This window comes from Cydia pomonella, chromosome 18 (genome assembly GCF_033807575.1).
Source record: "Cydia pomonella isolate Wapato2018A chromosome 18, ilCydPomo1, whole genome shotgun sequence".
Classification (NCBI taxonomy): Eukaryota; Metazoa; Arthropoda; class Insecta; order Lepidoptera; family Tortricidae; genus Cydia; species Cydia pomonella.
The window spans coordinates 13,271,810-13,293,322 of NC_084720.1; the positions used below are offsets into that span (position 1 = coordinate 13,271,810).

A 21,513-nucleotide genomic window follows, 5' to 3' on the forward strand; every position below is an offset into this window, starting at 1 on the left:
GTTACTCTAATCTGCGATGTGTATTTAATTTGCACTATTGTGTATACTATATTTCACATAAGTTTTGAACTTAGTTTATTTAGATACTTAGTCAAAAAATATCTCTAAATTGGATGCGTTTTTCAAACAGGTGATTTATGTTTTTTAAGTATATTTTGTAGGGCTTACTCTTGTGAGTGTATAAATGCAGCAAGAATAATATGAAAGTAAAAAACAGTACGAGTTATAAAGTAAAGATAATCTTCTTCAAATATTAATTTACTGGTAAATGGAAGAATATTTGCAACGTATCTTGAGACGTGCTTGAACCAGTCTACGCTAGTTTTGCAGTCATTTTACAAACTAGCGTTCAGCCAAAGCATGCAACTATAAACCTGGGAACTAACACTAATTGTTTTATGTTCGGAACTCCCAAGTTGAAGAGCATTTTACAGAGAACTCATAAACTGTTTGCAAACGACCATGTCACATTACTGTTATATGCCAGAAAGTAATGAAATTTAATACATTTTATACAAAACAAAGTCATTCAAAGTGGCCTTGCCCACTTGCATGCTTTTGAGCATAGTTTGAGTTAGCGTCTACTCGTACATATCTACTTATGTACCTATACATGAAGCCAACTTTCATGTTCTTCACCCTATGTTTCCAGTTCCTGCCTAGTATGTAATTCTTCCTTGCAATCATCAATTTAGATACTGTGACATTCTGAATTGTTGCAAATAAGTTCTAACTAACATTAACTAATATCTATATTTTGTAACGTGGTCGCACTACAAAATACTTTTAGATCTATTATGTTGTTTTATCTATTACGTTATTTGCTGCTCTTATTCATATAATTTTTTTAAATATTGTGTTCCCTTGTCATCATCATCATGCCATAACATTCAAATTCTTTGTCTTTATCAAATCTCCAAAGGCCGTATTAGTAGGTGGCAAAACTAGTATTGTTACAACAGGTCAAAACATTTTCCTACATTAGGATATTGGATATGGATACCTACACCAAGTATTAACATAAAAATGTAGTTTTCCTTGGATATCAGGTAGCTTTTATTTTCGATTGCGGAATTAAGTAATATGTTTGGCGTGAATTTATCATTGCTCTCATCTAAACTGTCGACTGCGAAGGTTTTTAAAATTAATGTCTACAAGTATATACTCGTTGGGAGGAATATTCCTCTCATAACAGAGACATCTGAATGTAGGTTACCAAAATAATGTGGCAAGTTGTAGCATCTCTTCTGTTTTAAGATTGTAATTTTTCAACCATCACGTTTCTAGAATTGGTTATTTGCATTAACAAAATTGCTTTAAAAAAGCTTTAGTGTCAACAGTAAACCGCTACCACTTGTGTAATAACAATTCTGAAAGAAAACTTTTCGCTGCATAAGTACATGTAGATCCTGCCAGCAAAACAGATGGTCATTAATCCAAATTGACAGGCTCATTAGCCTAATAGCCAGCGCCGATCTCAATTACGACATTTCATCTCAGAATCAATGTTTACCATAAGCAGTGATATCACTCATGTTAATCAATAACGACATATATCGCGGGAGTATGGTTGTACTTACGTCTTTGTGATCGGTTAGTAGATCAGAAAGACAAACAATACGCCGGTAGCTGACAGCTGAGCGACGCGTGCGCAGCTAGATGGAGCGATAGGTAGCGTTTGTGTTCGATTTGTATTGAGTAATGTCTTCACTTTAGATGATTCGTGCTCTTTAGTTGGAACAATTGCCCACGTTTGCTTTGGTGTGTACGATTAGGATCGGTTTGAAGTTTAATGGTTTACTTTGATATTCTGTAAATAAACATCATGTCTTCGTGATTTATAATGTTTTAAATAAAACTAAAAAAAAGGTTTTTGAAATTGGCGCATGTCGTACACCGTTTAAGTTTGAAAATAAAGTCTGTAAATTATTTAATGTTTAACAAAAGTCATTTAACACTCACCCTACCTTTGATCTGTCAGTGGTCATTCATCGCTTTAGACCTAGACTTTGTTGCATGTCACAATATTTCTGAAGCGCGTGGCATTGTTCCATTAAACACACATATTAAAACGAGAGTTTACACAAATGCATTGCACTTTACCGACATTGTTCTTGACGTTAATGTCACGTGTAAAATGAAACTAGAAAATAATTAGTGCTTGGCGGTTGGCCAATACCGATATATTATAGGTATTAATTATTCGTGTTAATGGAATTTATATTATTTTTAGTACTGAGATCTACCGACCGAAATATTTATAACTACTCCAAAAAAATAGATCTATTTTTATATGCTAATGAACTTTTGGTTTTCCTTTCTTTTCGCGTTGGAAAAACATGGCTTGAATTTGACATTTTTAATTTTAAAGTAAGGTTGTTTTATTTAAGTTAGTGACATACATGCAAACTCTAAAAATCAGAGAAGCAGAAATAAGAGTCCAAAAATATCCTTAAAAATTAAACGAATGAATAAAAAAACTACGTATAAAGTTACACAAGTTGTACTCCGAACGTAATAAATCCAAGTTGTTCATTTATCCATATATCTTAAATTACGATGTGGCTCTAAGCTGTAAAAGCAGCGGCTAGGCCGGGCGGGATATCATAATAACAATAATTGACATATTTACTAGTGCCACGCGAACAAATCGAGGTTAAAAGGGACCCTAAATTACAATGATAAATGATAGCGGGAGGTGTAGGAACATCATGGGAATTAACTGTTCCGTGTTATATATTCAAATCAATTTGACGTAATAGTTTAATTGTAAAGAGAGATGACAATAATTTGGGTATACTTCGTCATTTTAACTTTAGATATGTAGGGACTGCGTCCTACATTCGCCCAAGCTTTAGATGATATAAAATAAATAATACATTAATTTAGCTTTTCCCGTTATGCGCAATGTGCATTTTAGTTAATAGCATACGTAACTGTTTATTATAACCGTTACAGGGATGAGCTTGTAAAAACATTGTAATATAAGTTATGTGTTTCCTTCCCTTTGTCGGCACTTGCCTTTGTGTTAATCTCTCTTTGTTATATTTCTTTGTCAGTTTCCGAATATTGTTAACTTTAAGTCATAAACTAATTTGTAGCCAGCGGGGTAATTCGTGGGAAACGTTAGGATTCGCCATGTGCGAAACCGTTATAGACCGTCAGGCTTAGTGATGTCGGTTTAGTGGGTAGGGCTAAATTCTCCCCCCCTCTTCCCTGGAGAGGGGAAAGGAGTGGCGAGTCCCACACACCGTGCGTAAATGCATTCCCACTCCGTCAACAAAAAAAAAAAAAAAAAAAAAAAAAAAAGGCTTAGTGATGTCACTATATTGTCTTAAAACTCGGTGATAAGGCGAGTCCCCGGTTATTGTCGTGATTGATAGCGCCGGCTCGGACTCGGCTGCCTGACCGGTGCCGGGGCAACACAAAAGAAGCACAATACAAAACATTACATTGTGACGAAACCGGGACCGCCCGTAGCTCAAAAACCGAGAAGGTTAGCGCCCGATCGTCTTATCGCCGCGAAGAAAGAGTTCGACGCCATGCTAAAGTTGGGCATAGCGCGCCCGTCACAAAGCAGCTGGGCGTCGCCGCTTCACATGGTGCAAAAGAAAGACAATGGATGGCGACCTTGTGGAGATTACCGCGCGCTTAATGACCGCACGTTACCTGACAAGTATCCCGTTCGTCACATAGAAGAATTTTCCCAGACTCTTAGTGGTAAAAAAGTGTTTTCGACCATAGATTTAGTCCGTGCGTTCAATCAAATTCCAGTGGCGGAGGAAGATATACCTAAAACAGCTATAACTACGCCATTTGGATTATTTGAGTTTCCATACATGACTTTTGGACTCCGTAATGCAGCTCAGACTTTTCAACGTTTTATGGACGAAGTGTTACGTGGTTTAGACTTTTGTTATTGTTATATAGACGATATTTTGATTGCTTCCAGTGACAGTGATGAACACTTAAAACATTTAGAGATTGTATTTAAGCGATTAAGTGACTATAGTGTAGTGATTAACCCTTCTAAGTGTGTGTTTGGTAAGGACCAAGTTGAATTCCTAGGTTACTTAGTGTCAGCGGAGGGCACACGCCCATTACCTGGTAAAGTAGAAGCTATACGCTCCTTTCCACTCCCTACCACAGCGAAGCAGTTGCGTCAGTTCTTAGGTATGCTAAACTTCTACAGACGTTTCTTACCTAACGCTTCAGCCCATCAAGCTAGATTAAATGACTTACTAAAGGGAAACCTCAAAGGTAAAGCGCCTATTCACTGGACACCTGATAGTATTAAAGACTTTGAGGCCTGCAAACAATGCCTTGCCGACGCAACAATACTGGCCCATCCTCAAGATAACGCTGACCTGGCGCTATTCACAGATGCGTCAGACAACACGGTTGGCGCCGCACTTCAGCAACGTGTGAATGGCGCGTGGCAGCCGTTAGCATTCTTTTCTAAAAAGTTATCGAGTGCCGAGAAGAAATACTCTACTTATGATAGAGAGCTATACGCAATTTATGCTGCTGTCAAACAATTTCGACATAATTTGGAAGCGCGACCATTCACAATCTATACCGACCATAAACCTATCGTGTACGCATTTGCGAAAAAAGATAAACAATGCACTCCAAGACAGTTCCGCTACCTGGATTTTATCGGTCAGTTTACAACCGATATCCGGCATGTTAGCGGAGAGCAGAATATACCTGCCGATACAATGTCTCGGATTGAAATTGATCCCATAGAACGAGGAATTGATTGGAAAGCCTTATCGTTATCTCAGAAATCGGACGACACTTTATTATCGCTATTAAACAAGACTGATTCGACGCTACAGCTTAAGCTTTTACAGTTACCTGGGCTCGAAGAAAGTATTTACTGCGATATTTCTACTCCGTCTGTCCGGCCTTATATTACTGAGCCTTTCCGAAAAACTGCCTTTAATTCTGTTCATCAATTATCTCATCCAGGAGCCAAGACTACTATCAAATTAGCTACGCAGAAATTCATCTGGCCGTCTATCAAATCAGACTGCAGAGAATGGACTCGAAGCTGTTTAGAGTGTCAGCGTGCTAAAGTTACGCGTCACGTGTCAGCCCCTGTCGGATCATTCGCACCGCCTTCTACTCGATTTGAACACGTGCATATCGACATAGTTGTAATGCCAATGTCAGAACGATGCAGATATATTTTAACTTGCATTGATCGCTTCTCTAGGTGGCCTGAAGCCATACCTATTGAGAACCAAGAGGCAGAAACGGTAGCATGGGCATTCTACTCAAATTGGATCGCACGTTTCGGCGTACCGTTACGAGTCACTACAGACCAAGGCCGAAATTTTGAGTCGCATCTCTTTAGAAATTTAAACAATCTGATTGGTACGACTCAATTGCGAACTACCGCATATCATCCAGCTGCCAATGGAATGATCGAGCGATTCCACCGCCAATTAAAAGCTGCGATTAAGTGTCATCAAAGCGACCAATGGACACGAGTTTTACCTACAGTAATGATGGGTATTCGCGCAGCATTCAAGGACGATCTGCAAGCTACGCCCGCTGAAATGGTTTACGGTGAAACCATTCGCTTACCTGGAGAGTTCTTAGTACCCAGAACAATCAGCGATTTGGATACATCAGATTTCGTCACTCGATTAAAAACTATTTTTTACAACCTAAGACCAGTCGCAGGAACCCAGCATGGACGTAACAATATATTTGTGTTCAAAGACCTAAAGACAGCTAGTCACGTCTTTGTCCGTGTTGATGCCCCTAAACGACCTCTACAATCGTCGTATGAAGGACCATTCGCTGTTATATCGAGAAATGATAAAACATTTGTTATTAACAGACGAGGGCATCATGTAACCGTTTCCGTGGACCGACTTAAGCCAGCCTATGTACTAGCAGATAACATAGAACCGTCGCACGAGTTCGAGGATGACTCGGCACAGTTCGTTGTGAAACCAACAACTTCCACTACAAATAACGATGCGAGTACAGCTATAGCACCTGTACCTATTGTACAACAAGCGCCGACTATTAATGATAACGTCACCAGAACCAGATCAGGTAGACGTGTCCGTTTTCCGGATTACTACCAAGCAGGTGGTTAATAAATAATTAATGTGTTTAGTTAAGCATAATTTACCTTTTTTCTGTCATATATTTTTATTGTGTTTTCACCATGTTGTATCCATACATTTTGATTGTTGTAGTTATTTTAGCGTATATGATACTAACATAGCACTTAAGCGAATTGTAACTAACAATTGTATACACTGTACATCTAGAATTGTACGTTTATTGTTTGTGTTTAGCTTTACTTCATTCTTTTATAGGTAGTTTGTAATATTTTTACCCTTTTCATTTGTGTGTTTTTACCATATCATTGTTTTATTCCATTTTTCTATCGTGACTTCATCACTGGTAAGGGGGTACTGTAGGGACTGCGTCCTACATTCGCCCAAGCTTTAGATGATATAAAATAAATAATACATTAATTTAGCTTTTCCCGTTATGCGCAATGTGCATTTTAGTTAATAGCATACGTAACTGTTTATTATAACCGTTACAGGGATGAGCTTGTAAAAACATTGTAATATAAGTTATGTGTTTCCTTCCCTTTGTCGGCACTTGCCTTTGTGTTAATCTCTCTTTGTTTTATTTCTTTGTCAGTTTCCGAATATTGTTAACTTTAAGTCATAAACTAATTTGTAGCCAGCGGGGTAATTCGTGGGAAACGTTAGGATTCGCCATGTGCGAAACCGTTATAGGTTCTGTACCGCTATTCCTATTGCATACCTGATGCAAGGTTATAATCATAGGGATCGCGGGAGTTAAAATAGTTCGTAGTCAGACGTCAACTCGACAAGTTGTCTCGTACCTATCATCACAGGTTGAGCTTGATATCGTATCGCTCCCTCGCGTTCTCTTGGTACCTATCTTTAATGGTCGAGCTCGATTATATATCGCTCCCTACTTATTATTGTAATTAGTGTTAGTTTAGTATTGAGTTGTGTTAATATAGATTTATTATTGTTACCGCGTCTGAACTTTTTATTTGCAACAATCCCAACACCTAAGTACAAATACCAAACACCACTGCCAAATTGTTAATTGTCAATAATAATGGAATTATCTAATTTAGCATGGTAAATACTTATAATTTACTTCTAAATTTTACCGTAAAACGCGCCTGATTTCAAACCACAAGCCTATATTTACTAATGCTAAAAAAACGAAGTAAAAGTTTGGCCATCTTGTTCGGTTATGGCAGTTTTATTGCGAATATATTTTCATTCCCTTCTCTACGCTCAATCAAATGTGCATGGGCAATTTATACGATAGGTTTTACTCAACTAAGTTTTTATTGAGCTGGTCAGTAAAGTCAGGATATGAATAATTTGCTTTTAAAGTCTAATTCGACACTAACCTCTGACACTCAGCGTTAAAGCCGCAATGCCTTCCACGTTCCACGTGTCTTGATTATCATCCTGCAGCATGCATAATCGCCATATTGCTTTATCTTAAAATTGTCGGTAACTTCTGTACTTTATGCGAGTGCATTGATCATGGAATATATATCAATAATGCAAACTGCCGAATCCGATACAAGAACAGATGATTCAAAGAAGCAACGCCGTTCTGACGCCAAAAGAGTTTAGTTTTAAGTTTATAAAATGAGTATGTATGTTATAGTCTATAAAGCATGGTATAGGCATTGTTGCCTGATTCAAATTAAAAAATAAATGCAGGGCTTAATATTTGATAGTGCATAATGCAGACACGTCTACTACACTGAGACGTGGACTTTTGGCTCGCGGCCACCACCTGCTTTTGGTCACACTCTCGGAAATATGTATGTAGCGGGATGTTTTCATGCTATTGCACAAAATGTCTGTTCTGGGTGTTATGGGGAAAATATTGTGTTTCATCTGGAAACCTGACCTAAAGCCATGTAACTTTGCATGCGTTATAGACTGTAGTCTGTAGTATCTAGTTTAGATAACATACAATTGAAAATGCATTTCATTTTACATAAATTTATTCAGACAATAAATAACAATAATATGGCAAATAATCTGCTATACACGCCGTATGATGTCGCTATATTTTATGTAAACTAAAACAAGCTTTGAATGCAGCATAAATGCAATGCAGATTTTGTCAAGGCACGTACCGCAATATCGTAAAGATATCAGCAGGGATTTGGGTTCTGTGCGTAAGTGCAATTCATCTGGTCAGATCAAAGCGTGCGTTTCTCTTGGCATCTCTTACGATCCACTACCAACAATAAAGTAATCCTAATCACTCCACCGAATTACCATCATAACATAACAACCCGCTCGAAATCTACGATCGTCTTTTGAGAGTTTAACCTTCGCCAATACTCATTTGGTTTACGATGCAAATTGTTCTGTTCCATTTATTTTACGGGTGCTCCGTTTGTCATAAATAGTTAGAGGCCAATATACCGGTGTTGTTTGACTTAGCCCGTAATAGATAGGCAATAAATTTAATAGGGATTTCAAATCTAGCGGTCGTAAAGCGTGCCGTATATCAGTATCCAGGCACTGAGTTATTAGGAGAAATTATAATGTTGATGTATCTGTTAATGTCTAAATAGGCATTTAGATAGTGTCTACAAATAATTTATAATATAATTCAGATATCGTTTATTATATACCTACAAATAAAGCACACAACCTTGTGTGTAATGTACACAATCTAGGGATCGGGTCTCTTCTTATCGAGGGACAGCGCTATAACTATTGGACTATTCGCCCTCCATCATAACACTTCTAACTGAAATATATTTCAATTAAAAGGGAAGTGTGATGTTTTTGGTATAAAATGCATAAAAATTAAATGAATCTGATACCTTTGCCTAGTCTAAAAAAATGATTGTTTGTCATCGTGCGATGCTGAAAAGCTGTTCTTCGGTAAAAACTTGTGCTATCTGAAGATAATCGACTCGAGTAAACACGAAGAGAAGCATGATGACTTCCTGTCTTGTCGCCGCCCTACTGACTTTCGTAAGTACTTTATGCAAACACTTAGATTTTATGTAACAAATCTAATCTTAGTTTAGTTGCTTGATTAACCTGAATAAAAAACTGCGACAATAAGTGACACTTAAACCTCATTTGGTGCTCTCATTTTAATTCCTAACAGCATATATTCGTATTATTATTTTATGATATTATCTCTGATTAATTTTAATTATCTACGAAATAAAGTGTACTTATTTTTATTAAATTAATCTCATGACACGTAAACCTTCTAGAACATTTCAAACAAAGATATTTGTAACTAAAAGAAAAAAACAAATAAAGTCACACCGGCAGCGATTTTGATAACCCCGCGTGTTATTTTAAACGCCAAACATCTATGTAATTATGGCGTTTATTTAACGCTTGCACAGGCAAGGCTATCAAAATCTCTGCCAACTTAGCTTGGTCTGACTAAATTATGTCCATAATTATCTATGTACTAGGTACAAATACTGTTTTCTTTGACAACGCTGCCCTATGGTATGTAGCTATTTATCATGCCCATAGTTGCAGAGATCCGAAGCAACACTAAGATAAAATTTTAATTTAGAGCTTCAGACAATTAACCCACGAATGCATTATTTAGTTAAAATGCACTCTGCTACAACTAATGACTGTAACACGATACAATCGGAGCACAAGAAAGGCATATTAATTGATTTGTAAGAACCTATTATACCCAATTAAAGGTTTCTGTCCAATTACGCAACTGTGTCACTTTGAAGGTGTATTCAGATTTTATAAATATGATACTTGGGACGGCAAACGTGTATGTAACACCCTTGGAATTGCAGGCGTTTACAGGCTACGGCGACCGCTTACCATTAGACGAGCCGTATGCTTGATTGCCACCGACGCTGTATTAAAAAACGAATCTCAGTGCATCATACTCACAACAACCCATGGGTACGAGTATATATGTCCAAGCGCGACTCGATATATTAATAAAATCTGAATCTGTCTCTTGGTTTTAATAAGTAACATTATTTACTGCTGACTCCACATATCACGACACCCATTAATGCCACTATTAACCGAATAGGTGTTGATTCTATTAAATTCGGGTCTGTGACACTTTGATTAATGCTTACCTTAATTCGATTTAACTTATTACTACTTGATTTCAGAATAATGAGGCACTTAATGAAAAACGTAAAGTCATCGTTGTCAATATGTTAGTAGTTAGGTCAGACTCTGGGTCCATAAAATGAAAACAAATATATTCAAATAATAAATAATAATCAAAACAATGATTATTATTATGAAAATATTATATATATTTTTGTTTTCCTTTGAATTTTGACGTTTCAAGCATCTAAACTATGGAAGGTGGAGGTAAGGAAAGAAATCTCCATGTACCAAAAAGTGTCATCAAAAAACCTTAAATAGGTGGCGCTACAATACTTGAACAAAAAAATCAAATCATAGACAGCGCACTTCACGCCGTTAATAACGCCTAGGTTCTTAGCTACTCTAGCGCTACTCTGGAGAGATTTGGAACTATTATTTATAGCTGACAGCTGGACACTTTGCAACAGTTCTACCATAAGAGATGCCACTCCTCTTAATTCCACACTTCATAATCTAAACAATCACATGACACAAGCGACTAAAGATCCGCTATGTGCACGACTGTCACGCAACCTAGTGTCCGCAAGTCTAGGGGAAAACGTCAATTCACTACATCTTATAAAACTACTCCAAAACTAAAAACCACTGAACGGATTTTCATACGACTTTCATCTATCAATAGAGTGATTCTTGAGGAGGGCTTAGGTATATAACTTGTTACGGTTTTGTGCAAATTGGTTGAAATATATCGTTATATTTCAACCAATTTGCACACCATTTGTTGTCGGAAAAAATCACGCTGGCTAGGAGCTTTAATCGAAAACGCTGCCTAATCCGTTTGAGCTATAACAACAAAATGTATGGTGGGGTTGTTTCTCATTCATAGGTCTACAAAAAAGTTCGCGATGTTAAATAACTTTTAAGGAATACTTACTATACCCTTTCTTAACTTCTAGGAAAAGATCACGTAATATGTGGCATTTGCAAAGCTATTTACATGGGTACATAATTAACAATTATCAAATTAAAGCAAAAAAATAATAAGCATTTCATACAGATTACAATGGTCCCTTATACCATACAATTTCAATGAACATTTCAGGAGAAATCGTAAATCAAAGTTTCATTTCAAGCCATATAACTTGTACGAAATGTTAAAGACTCTATCCGCAGTTAGTTATAATTTTTACCACCTTATGCGCTGGGATCGCTTTACTTACCCCCACCACACACTTCGCACGGTCCCAACTCTTTCATTTAATTCAGTTTGGTCGCGGCCCATTACAATAGGAAAGTGCGTGATCCAAAAATTCACACTTATGTGTTGACAAGTAGGTATTGTAATTCTATTAATTATGACGAAATTATGTGTTATTTTGACCTAAATTATTTAGAATGTCAAATTCAGCACAAACTACATTTCTAAAGCCTACATTTAACTGTGTAGTTAACCAGTTTGACAAATTAATAGAGATACCAATTATACTTTGAAATAAGGCATAAACGCCAAACACGGCGGCACACGTCACAAATCATGTTCTAAAACTCGCGCCTCAAGACAGCTAATTTGTTAACTCGCTATAAGCCTAATTAATAGTCTATTAGCAGACGTTTTCAATTACCACTATATGAGATTTATAGCCCCATGCTTTAAGTATTTGCTGATAAACGGCCGAGATCATTGTGATCAGATTAAACTTATTAATGAGTCGGTGCCCACTCATCGTGGTCAGTGTTATCGATTAAGATAAATCATATTCAGTGTGAAAACATGTAATTGATTATCTGTAGGGCATTTCTGGTTCCTTCTAGTTCTTAAGCATACCTATTAAAAATATTAGTTTTTCGTCTGTGTTTGGATTAGGTATTATACATTTCAGAAGGAATTTCTGTAGGTGGCTTCGATATCGATAGATAAAAATGATGAAACGGAATACGTGGTCATTAACACCTTTTTTGCTAATGTGTGTCAACGCCAACATTGAATTTTATTTACAGTCCATTCATATTTATGCATAAGCAAAACATACATGTTTTGTGACAACTTCATCACTTTATCGGCGAATGGAGATGGCGCCGTTTTTTATGTAAATATAAATTAAAACCAATTTACATTCGAATAAAGTCATAAAAGGCAAATAAAACCGAGCCGAAGCTTTTAAACAGATCCTTGAGAGTCGTCTACGTATCATCGTTCTGTAAAGGTATCGCTGGCAAACTACCGGTCTTTTGAAATAGGTCGTAAATATCCGTCAGTCGTATGCGGACCCTTTTGCTTTTGACTGCAGCCAAGTAATAAAAAGGCGTGTTCTGCCGAAGGTTTTATCAATAAACATACATTAAGATTAGATGGTGATTACATTATTGCGAAAAAAATGTCGAATTAATTACAAATAACAGGAACCGTCTCGAATTTCATCGGGTATTATTAAAGTTTTAATTGATAATAAATAAGTTATTCCAATATGAATTACTTCATTTCTAATGTAAAAATAAATGCAGTTGTAAACTAATAGAAAAATATAATAAATAATTTGTTCAGATTTCGGACGCTATCACACTAAAAGCTTATGTCAAAGACAGCTGTAAATAAGAAAGTAGTAGATAAAATAGCATTTGCATTTCGTTGCAGAGCCGTATCTTATAGTAACATGCACTAATGCTACATGAGTATTGCGGTTCTTAATAGCACTCTAATGATGTGCATTTATAGGATCAGGGCTAGGCATCGTTATCTGATGTTTTAATGCATTTTATTGTATTGTAAAACAGTTAAATCAAAGAGTTCCGTTAGGTTAAAGCATCATTAGTATACGGCTTGCGTAAAGACTTACGTAAAGTTTACAATTAAAAAAACACAAGACGCAAAACAATCCCCTGCATCAAGGCAAATAAAAAAAGTATACTAAATTACGCTTTCTCAGTGTCGTCAGTCTTCTCTCACTTATAATTTAATATTTTTCTTTCATTAAACTAAATAGATTTGTTTATGTACTACGCAAGTTAAGACGCTCATCGGGTTTACATACGGCGTTAACCGCGTATCATGGGTATATTAGTTCAGTGTTAAGATATGGGCTTATTTTGTGGGGAAACTGTACGAATTTTAACATTGCATTCGTAGCACAGAAAAAATGTATACGTGCTATTTGTAATCTAGCCCCATACAAGACATGCAAACCATCTTTCAAAAGACTTAGGATCTTACCGCTGCCATGTTTATACATCTTAGAAATCTGCATGTTTGTAAAGAGGCATATGTATTTATTTACAACAGCTGAAAGCGCCTCTACCAGAAATCAACGGGATCCTGGAAGGTTGGTTCATAATTGTGTTCCCAGGACAGCATTATATTCGAATCATTGTTTCGTTATGTGCATGAAACTTTTTAACAAGTTACCAAAATCTATAAGAGAACTGCCTGTACATAGATTTAGAAACAAATTAATGAAGCTATTATCTGATAAAAGCTATTATAGTGTAAATGATTTCCTCTCTGAAGATATACAGCCAGAGTTGTAGTAGTTTTAAGATTTTTGCATGCTAGTACAACCTGTTTAGTACAAATAGCAGAATAAGCAACCAATTGCCACTTACCACCTAAGACACTTTTGTACCTACTTATTCTTTGCAAATAAATAAATAAATACAAATACAAATACAAATTAGCTTGATCAAAACTGATTTCGTATGAGTGTGTTAAAAAAATTTTTGTTCAAAATGGCGGTGGTGTTTGTGAGGTGTACAGCTCACAGAGCCACTAGTTTGTTAACATTTTTGTAGGTTACTCAGTCATTACATATTTACTTTACACCTTACAATACATGTTCATTAAAAAGTACAAAAAATGACATCTTGTATCTCCATGCCGACTCAGACACGCATTCTTGACACTAAAAATGTTAATGAAGACATTTGTACCTGAGTGCTTTCAATATTCAAACAGCGGTGCTAAAATTGCTATCTTTGTGATATCATGTCCGTAATAAGCGGTTAAGATGGAAATAATAAAAGCACAAAACACGTAAAGTGCATGTAAACACACGATGTCAGAGTGTTCGCGACGCGAATAACGTACCTATTACACTATTCTTACGATGTGATCTCGTGATAAAAATGAAACTTTGTTAAACATTGTTTATTTTAAGTGTAACATGTATAATTTAGCCGGGTACGAGTATGAGTGGTATCTTATAAATTCTTCAAATTGTATGCGATATAATTATGTGTTATTTAGGATAATATGTACTGATGTAGATAATGAATAATTTAAATCAAATATTAGTCAACACCCTTATAATGGAACAGGCACCAGTAATGGGATGGTATAGACAAATCCTGTAAACATGTATTTACCATCAGTTTTTAAATGTAGACATCATTTTACCATAAACAAGAGCCAAAGAGCTGTTTAGGTTTAATTTTTCATTTATATTTATTAGTTTGAAAGTTAATGACGCCATACATCCCATGACTGGAGCAAAAAAACCATAGTTTTAATTGGTTAATAATATTGAAGCCAATTGCAGTAGGTTTCATTAAATACATAGAAAACATAGAGGGTGAGTTGGACATTAAACTTTTAAAAAATGTATAGAAGCCCATAGCCCATGTTTTTAAGTTGATTTACTTACGACCCTAGAAACAGTCCGACAAGAAGCAAAAGCGCTGACAAGCGTATGCTCATATACTTAATACGACTGTCAACAGATTCATTTCATTCACAGCGATCTACGAGTTATAAGAACTAATAAGCATAAATTCCCACTATTTAATTCTTAGCTGAGTATTTGTAATCTCAATTCATTCTTTGTTTTTTTTTAATGTCCCATATTTCATCGAATGGCTCCCTTGGCGTACCGTGGTACAAAAAGCAGGGACAATGTGAGAATATGGTGATGATCTCAGACTTAATCGGGTTGAAATGTGCATAAAGCACCATTTGCAAACACGTACATTTTTAAAACATAGTTTTGATAAAGGATCCTCAAAATATTTACTATTTAGTCTTCATTTGTTTCCCCTTTATCGTCCCGATTCGAAGAATGATATACGATAACGATAAGTTCTGGTTTAGATAAGTTCTCATTTAGATATCGTTTGTCTGTCGTATAATTGACAGAAGCAGCTCGATTCGGGTAAACAATGTCACTTTGACGTTAGAAATATCGTAGATAGCTCTTTTAGTATGGAAGGTAGAGGCAAGGAACAGAATCTCCATAAACCAAAAAATGTCCGTCAAAAAACCATAAATAGGTGGCGCTATAATACCTAAAATACTTGAGAAAAAAATCTAATCAAAGACAGCGCACTTCTCTCCGTCAATAACGCCTAGGTTCTTAGCTACTCTGGAGATATTTGGAACTATTATTTATAGCTGACAGCTGGACACTTTTTCAACAGTTCTGCCTAAGGAGATTTTGTTCCTTGCCTCTACCTTCCATATCTTATAGGGATCACAGCGGAATGGAAATAAACGTCAATTTTGACATGTCGTTTAGTTATCGATCTTTTAAAGAGCTTTCCAACATCTCAAACGTGTCTTAATCATTCTTCGTGCTAGGAAACTAGTGCGTGCGTCAATTCGTGGCATAAAGTTGTCGACAGTCTCCAGGTTCCCATATTAAGCTGTGCCGAATAACGAGTAACACTACATGGCTGATGATGTCTCTCTATCTTTTATGCTTATATATATGTAAAAATCACATTAACATCAATTTTCGTAGCATCCAGATACTTACATACCACAGAACACTGTCTTTAACGTCTATGAAGGGTTTAATGTTATAACATTCATAGCTCCGCTGTGACAGCTGACAGCGCACGTGCCTACCCGTATAATACGGCTGTCGACGGGCTAATCCCATTGACGGCGCCGCTATGAGCCGCGAATATTTTTATATTTCAGCCTAACGGGCGTAACCGACACTTGCTACCACGGCCTTTACGCCCTACTAGTCTGAGGCTGATGTTTTATTACATAATTCATTCCATAAAAACAAAATAGTTACTAAATAAGCTACAACAAGTCTGGACGTTGTACAGTCAGCGTCAAATACTTTGTAGCAACCAAAGTGGCCAAATAGTTCGGTACACCATATATTTAGTATGGTGTACCGAACTATTTGGCCACTTTGACTGCTACAAAGTATTTGACGCTGACTGTACAAGGCGGTTGAAATTTGAAATTCGCACGCTTTTGGATTTAAAGTGATTGCGCATAGGAATGTTAGGAAGTGTGAATAGCATAATGTATCTAAGAAGACCGAATGTGGAGTGTTTTATATGCGATTTATTGCGATTACATATTTATAATGTCTGTGCTATAACGCCTTTCGATGGAAGTTTTGCCTTACTACTCTACAATGCCATCCTATTTAAGTAGGCTTATAATGTTTTTTATTTTATTTATTTGACTCAAAAGAAGATTACAAGAAGCCTTAAACTATTAGTCTGCCGAACTTCAGTACAGTTTGTTAGCAGAATAAACAACACGTTTCCAGTCCGCGTGCCCCCAATGTGGGATTATAAAGCTTTTTTTCAGTAGTCCGAGCTTCCACTATAGGTTTACGACTTCATAATATATATAAGCACACTTGGATGAGTAACTTTGTCATATCATTTTGTATTTGGACAGTGATCGTACTTTTATAGACGTACATATACATACTTGTTTGATTTCTTTAATTACGTAACTAACAAGCCAATTCGAACTTACATATGACATCAAATTAACCGATATTTAAACGATATTGGATTCACGCAGGCACCTCGCTTGCACACGCAAGGATAAGTCAGAGCGAAATCAACGCGCGCGTGATAGGTAATTATATGATTCCAGTTCCAGTATCATTCAAATATCGGTTTGATGTCAGGTGCACGTTCGGACTGGCCTGTTAGTTTCGTACAAAAATAGGTTTTAAGGACCTCTAAAACGAATGAAAAATACAAAAGAGTGTTTTATATTTTAGGTTGTGGGCCGCGAAGCGGTGCTAGCAGGCAACACACATGACATGCGATGCGGTCGCCGGCTAGTCTCTGGCTTGTTCTCCCGGCCTATATTGCCGCTCGGCTACTCCTACGTGACCACCGTCCCAAGCGGGGCCTGCCGTCTCAACGTCACGGAGATCATCTCTAGCGAGAATTATATAGGTTGGTATCTAATACTTCAAAGAAACGGTGCTAGCAGGCAGCATACATGACAATGCGATACGGACGCTGGCTGGTCTCAGGCCCGATCTCCCGGCCTAGAATGCCGCTTGGCTACTCCTTCGTGACCACTGTCCCACGCGGGGCCTGCCGTCTCAACAACCTAGGTAAAATAAGCGGTACCTGCAGGCAACATGGAGATCGATGGGTTGTCTTTAGTCAGTTAGAGATAATTACCTGCATAGAAGATTGTATGAAGGGAGGATCAACTATCTCTACAGCTGCGGTACTGTAAAATCTTGTGGATACAATTTTTAGCAAAGTATTTATCCGAAAATACTTCCTATAGCGCAATAAATTCCTACGCAAGTAACGTCAGCCATTAATCTCCAATTATACTCCTTACAACTCAAAGTGCAACATAACTTTACGTGATAATTTGTTACTTTAAAGTCACATGAATGGTCCTTTGATGAGGGCAAATGGTGCGCAAACGCAAGGTAGGTCCTTACTGATCAATCAGTATTGTGGCTCTAAATCATTCCAGACTTACAATGGCCCTGATGACGTTTGTACTGAATAGCTAGGCTAGTTACCTCGCTATTGAGTTCTGTTCCAAATCAATTTGTGATTTTGCTAATAATAGGTTAGGTACTTGCAACAGAGATGGTTGTCAAGTAATGGACACTTTGTGTGGAGCATTGTCAATTGTGGTATCAAAACAATAATTATTACTTAAAGTTGATTAGAAACAAAGAAAATTTGAAATAGAGATGGATTGTCAAAGAAAACTTTGTAGACCCAGTAAATTTACTGCCATCTTTCGACACATGATTAAAACTTTTAGAACGCCATTTGTTAAATATCAAAAAGTACTGTTTGTTTTTTAGCTCTAAAAATCACAAATGGATCATACATAATGAACGGAGAGTTTGCCGTAAGCGCGCCAGGGACATACGATGCGGCTGGCGCGCGGTTCATCTATTCCCGTGCAACCGGGCTCGATGCGGTGTTTGCTCATGGACCTATCCATTACCCTATTGATATTATGGTGAGTACTATGGTCCTTCGGTAACTCATTATCCAAGGAAGAAAAAGGTCTATAGTCTAGTCCAAAGAGTATTTATTTGTACTTAATTATAGTTTGATAGTTTTTAAATGTAAAAATACAAATAATGAAAAATCGCGTTTAACATTTCATTTTAAAGAAGAAAAAAAAATACAGTTTCAACTATAGTTTACTCCAAGAGTACGTCTGACTGTCTGGCAAGTTACACCAGATTGACAGCATTGAATTTCCTCGAATGCGGCTGACTCGAAAATCATTATGATCATTATGATCGTGTCAGACCAAATTAACTCTGCATAGACTTTGTTGACAGAGTGTGGAAATGTGTTATCACACTCGCTATCGCTTAGACTCTAATATTATTAAATTTTCAGATACTTTACACCCAACCAAACCCTAGCATCAAGTACGAATATTTCACGGAGTCCCAACCGGGCGAACTAGAAGCTGAATCGATTACAAGATCGGCCCCTGAATTACCTTCAACGATCTCCCCCAAACATACCCGAAGACATCATAGTATGGACGCTTTTCCCAGACCTGCCAATGTACCGCGTTATAAGAATGTAAATGTTATGCAAGATGCATTTTCGGGAGAGGAGTTCGAAGAAAACATAGTTGGGGATAGAAGATTTATTTGGAAAATACTCTCGTATACCCAGTGTTCGAGGAGTTGTGGTGGAGGATTCCAGGTATGACACAAAATTAAGAAATTGTAACACTACACTTCACAGCCAACAACATAACTTTTTTGAAATGATCTGCACACAAGCCTCGCTCTGTATGTCTATACCATAGACTTTTAAAATCTTGTCTTGACTGGTCTTGAGTGGTTTTGGTCACGTGTAGTTATATTATAGGTACCTCGTCACCTTTAAAATGGAGATTTGCATTTTTAGCCCGCACAACTATCCGCAAAGAACCTAAATATTTGGGCCTCCTTGTATTTAAAATGATACCTTGTATTAATATGCACGATATTTTAGGTAGGAAAATTTCGCTGCGTTGAAGCTAGCAGCACTGGTGACCGGGAAGTAGCCCCGGTGCACTGCACAGGCTCGTCGCCCGCAAGCAGACGCCGGCGGTGCGGCAGCGCGCCGTGCCCGCCGCGGTGGCGCGCCGCCGCCTGGGCGCCGTGCCCCGCCTGCGGGCCCGCCACTAGGACGAGAATCGTTGGATGCGTCCAGGATCATTCAAGAGGTATTACGAAAGTAAGTCATTTTTGTTTAATCACTAGACATTCGAGATACGAACAGTTAGATTGAAAAAGATAGCATGCTTGTAAAGGCACTCTGAGGTGCTTCAGAACAGCAACAACAGTTTAGAATAACAGTATCCAAAAATTATATGCCGATAGCGATTCTCTGTGAGGTTTTGTTCAGGATATGGAACACACACGTGCTATAAATCCATCCATATTTCAGATTAGCGATCAAAAATGCCCATCACCAAAACCATCGACAACAGAACCTTGCGATATCCCCGACTGTCCCGATGTAAGGCAAGTGGACAGACGGGTAAAACGACCTCGCGAACATGTCGACGCATTCCACGAAGGACCGGTGTATTCCGTCGCCGTTAACGGATCTGAGGACGAAATCGGCCCGGAATACAACTTCAATGCGGCTGCTAGTTGGCTATTTACAGAATGGTCGGAGGTATGGATTTATTTATTTGTTTGTGATTATACTATTCTCTAATATCTCTCTTCAGCAGTAAAAATGCATGAAAATTGGTATAAAGCTTAAGAATAACGTACTACTTATACCAACCTACAGGTCTAATACTCGTACTACTTACTCGTATCTCAGGCGGTTGGTAAAAAAGTTGCGCAGTCATTTTTCACTAGAAGGTAGCGTAGTTTTGGGACAAAATCAGTTTATATTACTTTACTCATACAAATCTGCTTCATGTTGCCAAGTTCAACCAGACCATAACTGATACTATTAATTTCTTACCAACCACCGCGGTAGACCTATTCAAGAAAAGTTCTGCATCCTGCATCATGCCGCTTATATTATACCATATACCGTATATCGAATGGTTTTTTCAGTGTGTAGGCTGGTGTGTTGGCGGTGGTATACAAACCCGAGGAATCCGATGCTCGGATCCATCGGGTTGCACCCCTATGAGATCTCCCGATGCATCGCGATCATGCAGTCCGAAGATATCATGTGAACCTCAAGAAGGATATTGGTTTACTGGTAAATATATACCTGTTATCACTGGAATGTTTAAAATATTTCTCTTTCAAATGTTTTTTCATGTCTGAAACATACAGTCAGCAACAAATAGACCGTGAGCGTGGCGGCCAAAGTGACTTAAATTAGCGAAACACAACTTAGTTACAGTTCATAAGGCTGTTTCCCGATATAATATTAGGCCGTCATTGTTTATTTAATTTTGATGGTGATTGTACCATCCTGCAGTGGCGGATCGTTCAAAGAACTCGATTCTCACCGGCTTGTCTAAACTTCAGCCCGTTGAGTACTTTCATGATCGGTTCATGGAGAAAAGGAAAGCAAAATTAGCTCCGGGTTCCCTACGAATGTTTGTGACGCGCCGCCACTGCCATCCTGTATTTTTTTCTTATTCTTCTTGTTCTCAGAACGCTGTTCTCTGTCACAACAGATCATCCCACCCACACTAGCGTATCCCAAGCGTCGGCGTCTAGTCAACTTTACTCTATGTCTGCTGCTCGACGCAAAGTTGGCGCAACTGCACAGTAATACCATTTCCCATAGCGCTGACTAGACACCGACACTCAAGAGACGCTAGTGTGGGACTCTTACTGCATAATATCTATCTTTATTTTGTAGGAGAATGGTCTCCATGTTCTTCACCTTGTAATGGGAAGCAAATTCGTGGAGTCCTGTGCATAGGCGGCACCGGAAGACATCTGAAAGATTCCGGATGTAAGGCACCGAGGCCGGCGCATGAGAGGGATTGTGAAGAAAAGTGCACGCCTACTTGGTACTTTAGCGAATGGAGTCAGGTATATCAATTTAAATATATATTATAGCTAATATTGACTTGTATCTACATACATACATACATTTATTATTACCGTTGTAATGATTATCATGATTATTGATATCATTACATTATTGTCTGTTTTTATCTTGGATCGTCATTACACTTGACGTTTTTTGCTTAAATAAGGAC

At 37.6% G+C, this 21,513-nt stretch overlaps 1 protein-coding gene across 2 annotated transcripts in view; it reads left to right on the forward strand.

Annotated features, from left to right (window-relative positions):
- Positions 1-21,513, forward strand: part of LOC133527507 (thrombospondin type-1 domain-containing protein 4-like) — a 61,758-nt gene that overhangs the window by 38,224 nt on the left and 2,021 nt on the right. The window contains exons 2-9 of one of the 2 annotated variants that reach the window (XM_061864546.1): positions 8,738-9,041; positions 17,102-17,282; positions 18,170-18,330; positions 18,723-19,040; positions 19,335-19,559; positions 19,773-20,006; positions 20,402-20,552; positions 21,168-21,343. In XM_061864546.1, the coding sequence (XP_061720530.1) occupies positions 9,003-9,041; positions 17,102-17,282; positions 18,170-18,330; positions 18,723-19,040; positions 19,335-19,559; positions 19,773-20,006; positions 20,402-20,552; positions 21,168-21,343 (1,485 nt within the window). In that variant the 5' untranslated portion in view covers positions 8,738-9,002. The remainder of the gene's footprint in view (positions 1-8,737; positions 9,042-17,101; positions 17,283-18,169; positions 18,331-18,722; positions 19,041-19,334; positions 19,560-19,772; positions 20,007-20,401; positions 20,553-21,167; positions 21,344-21,513) is intronic. The other variant, XM_061864545.1, reaches the window with a different exon arrangement.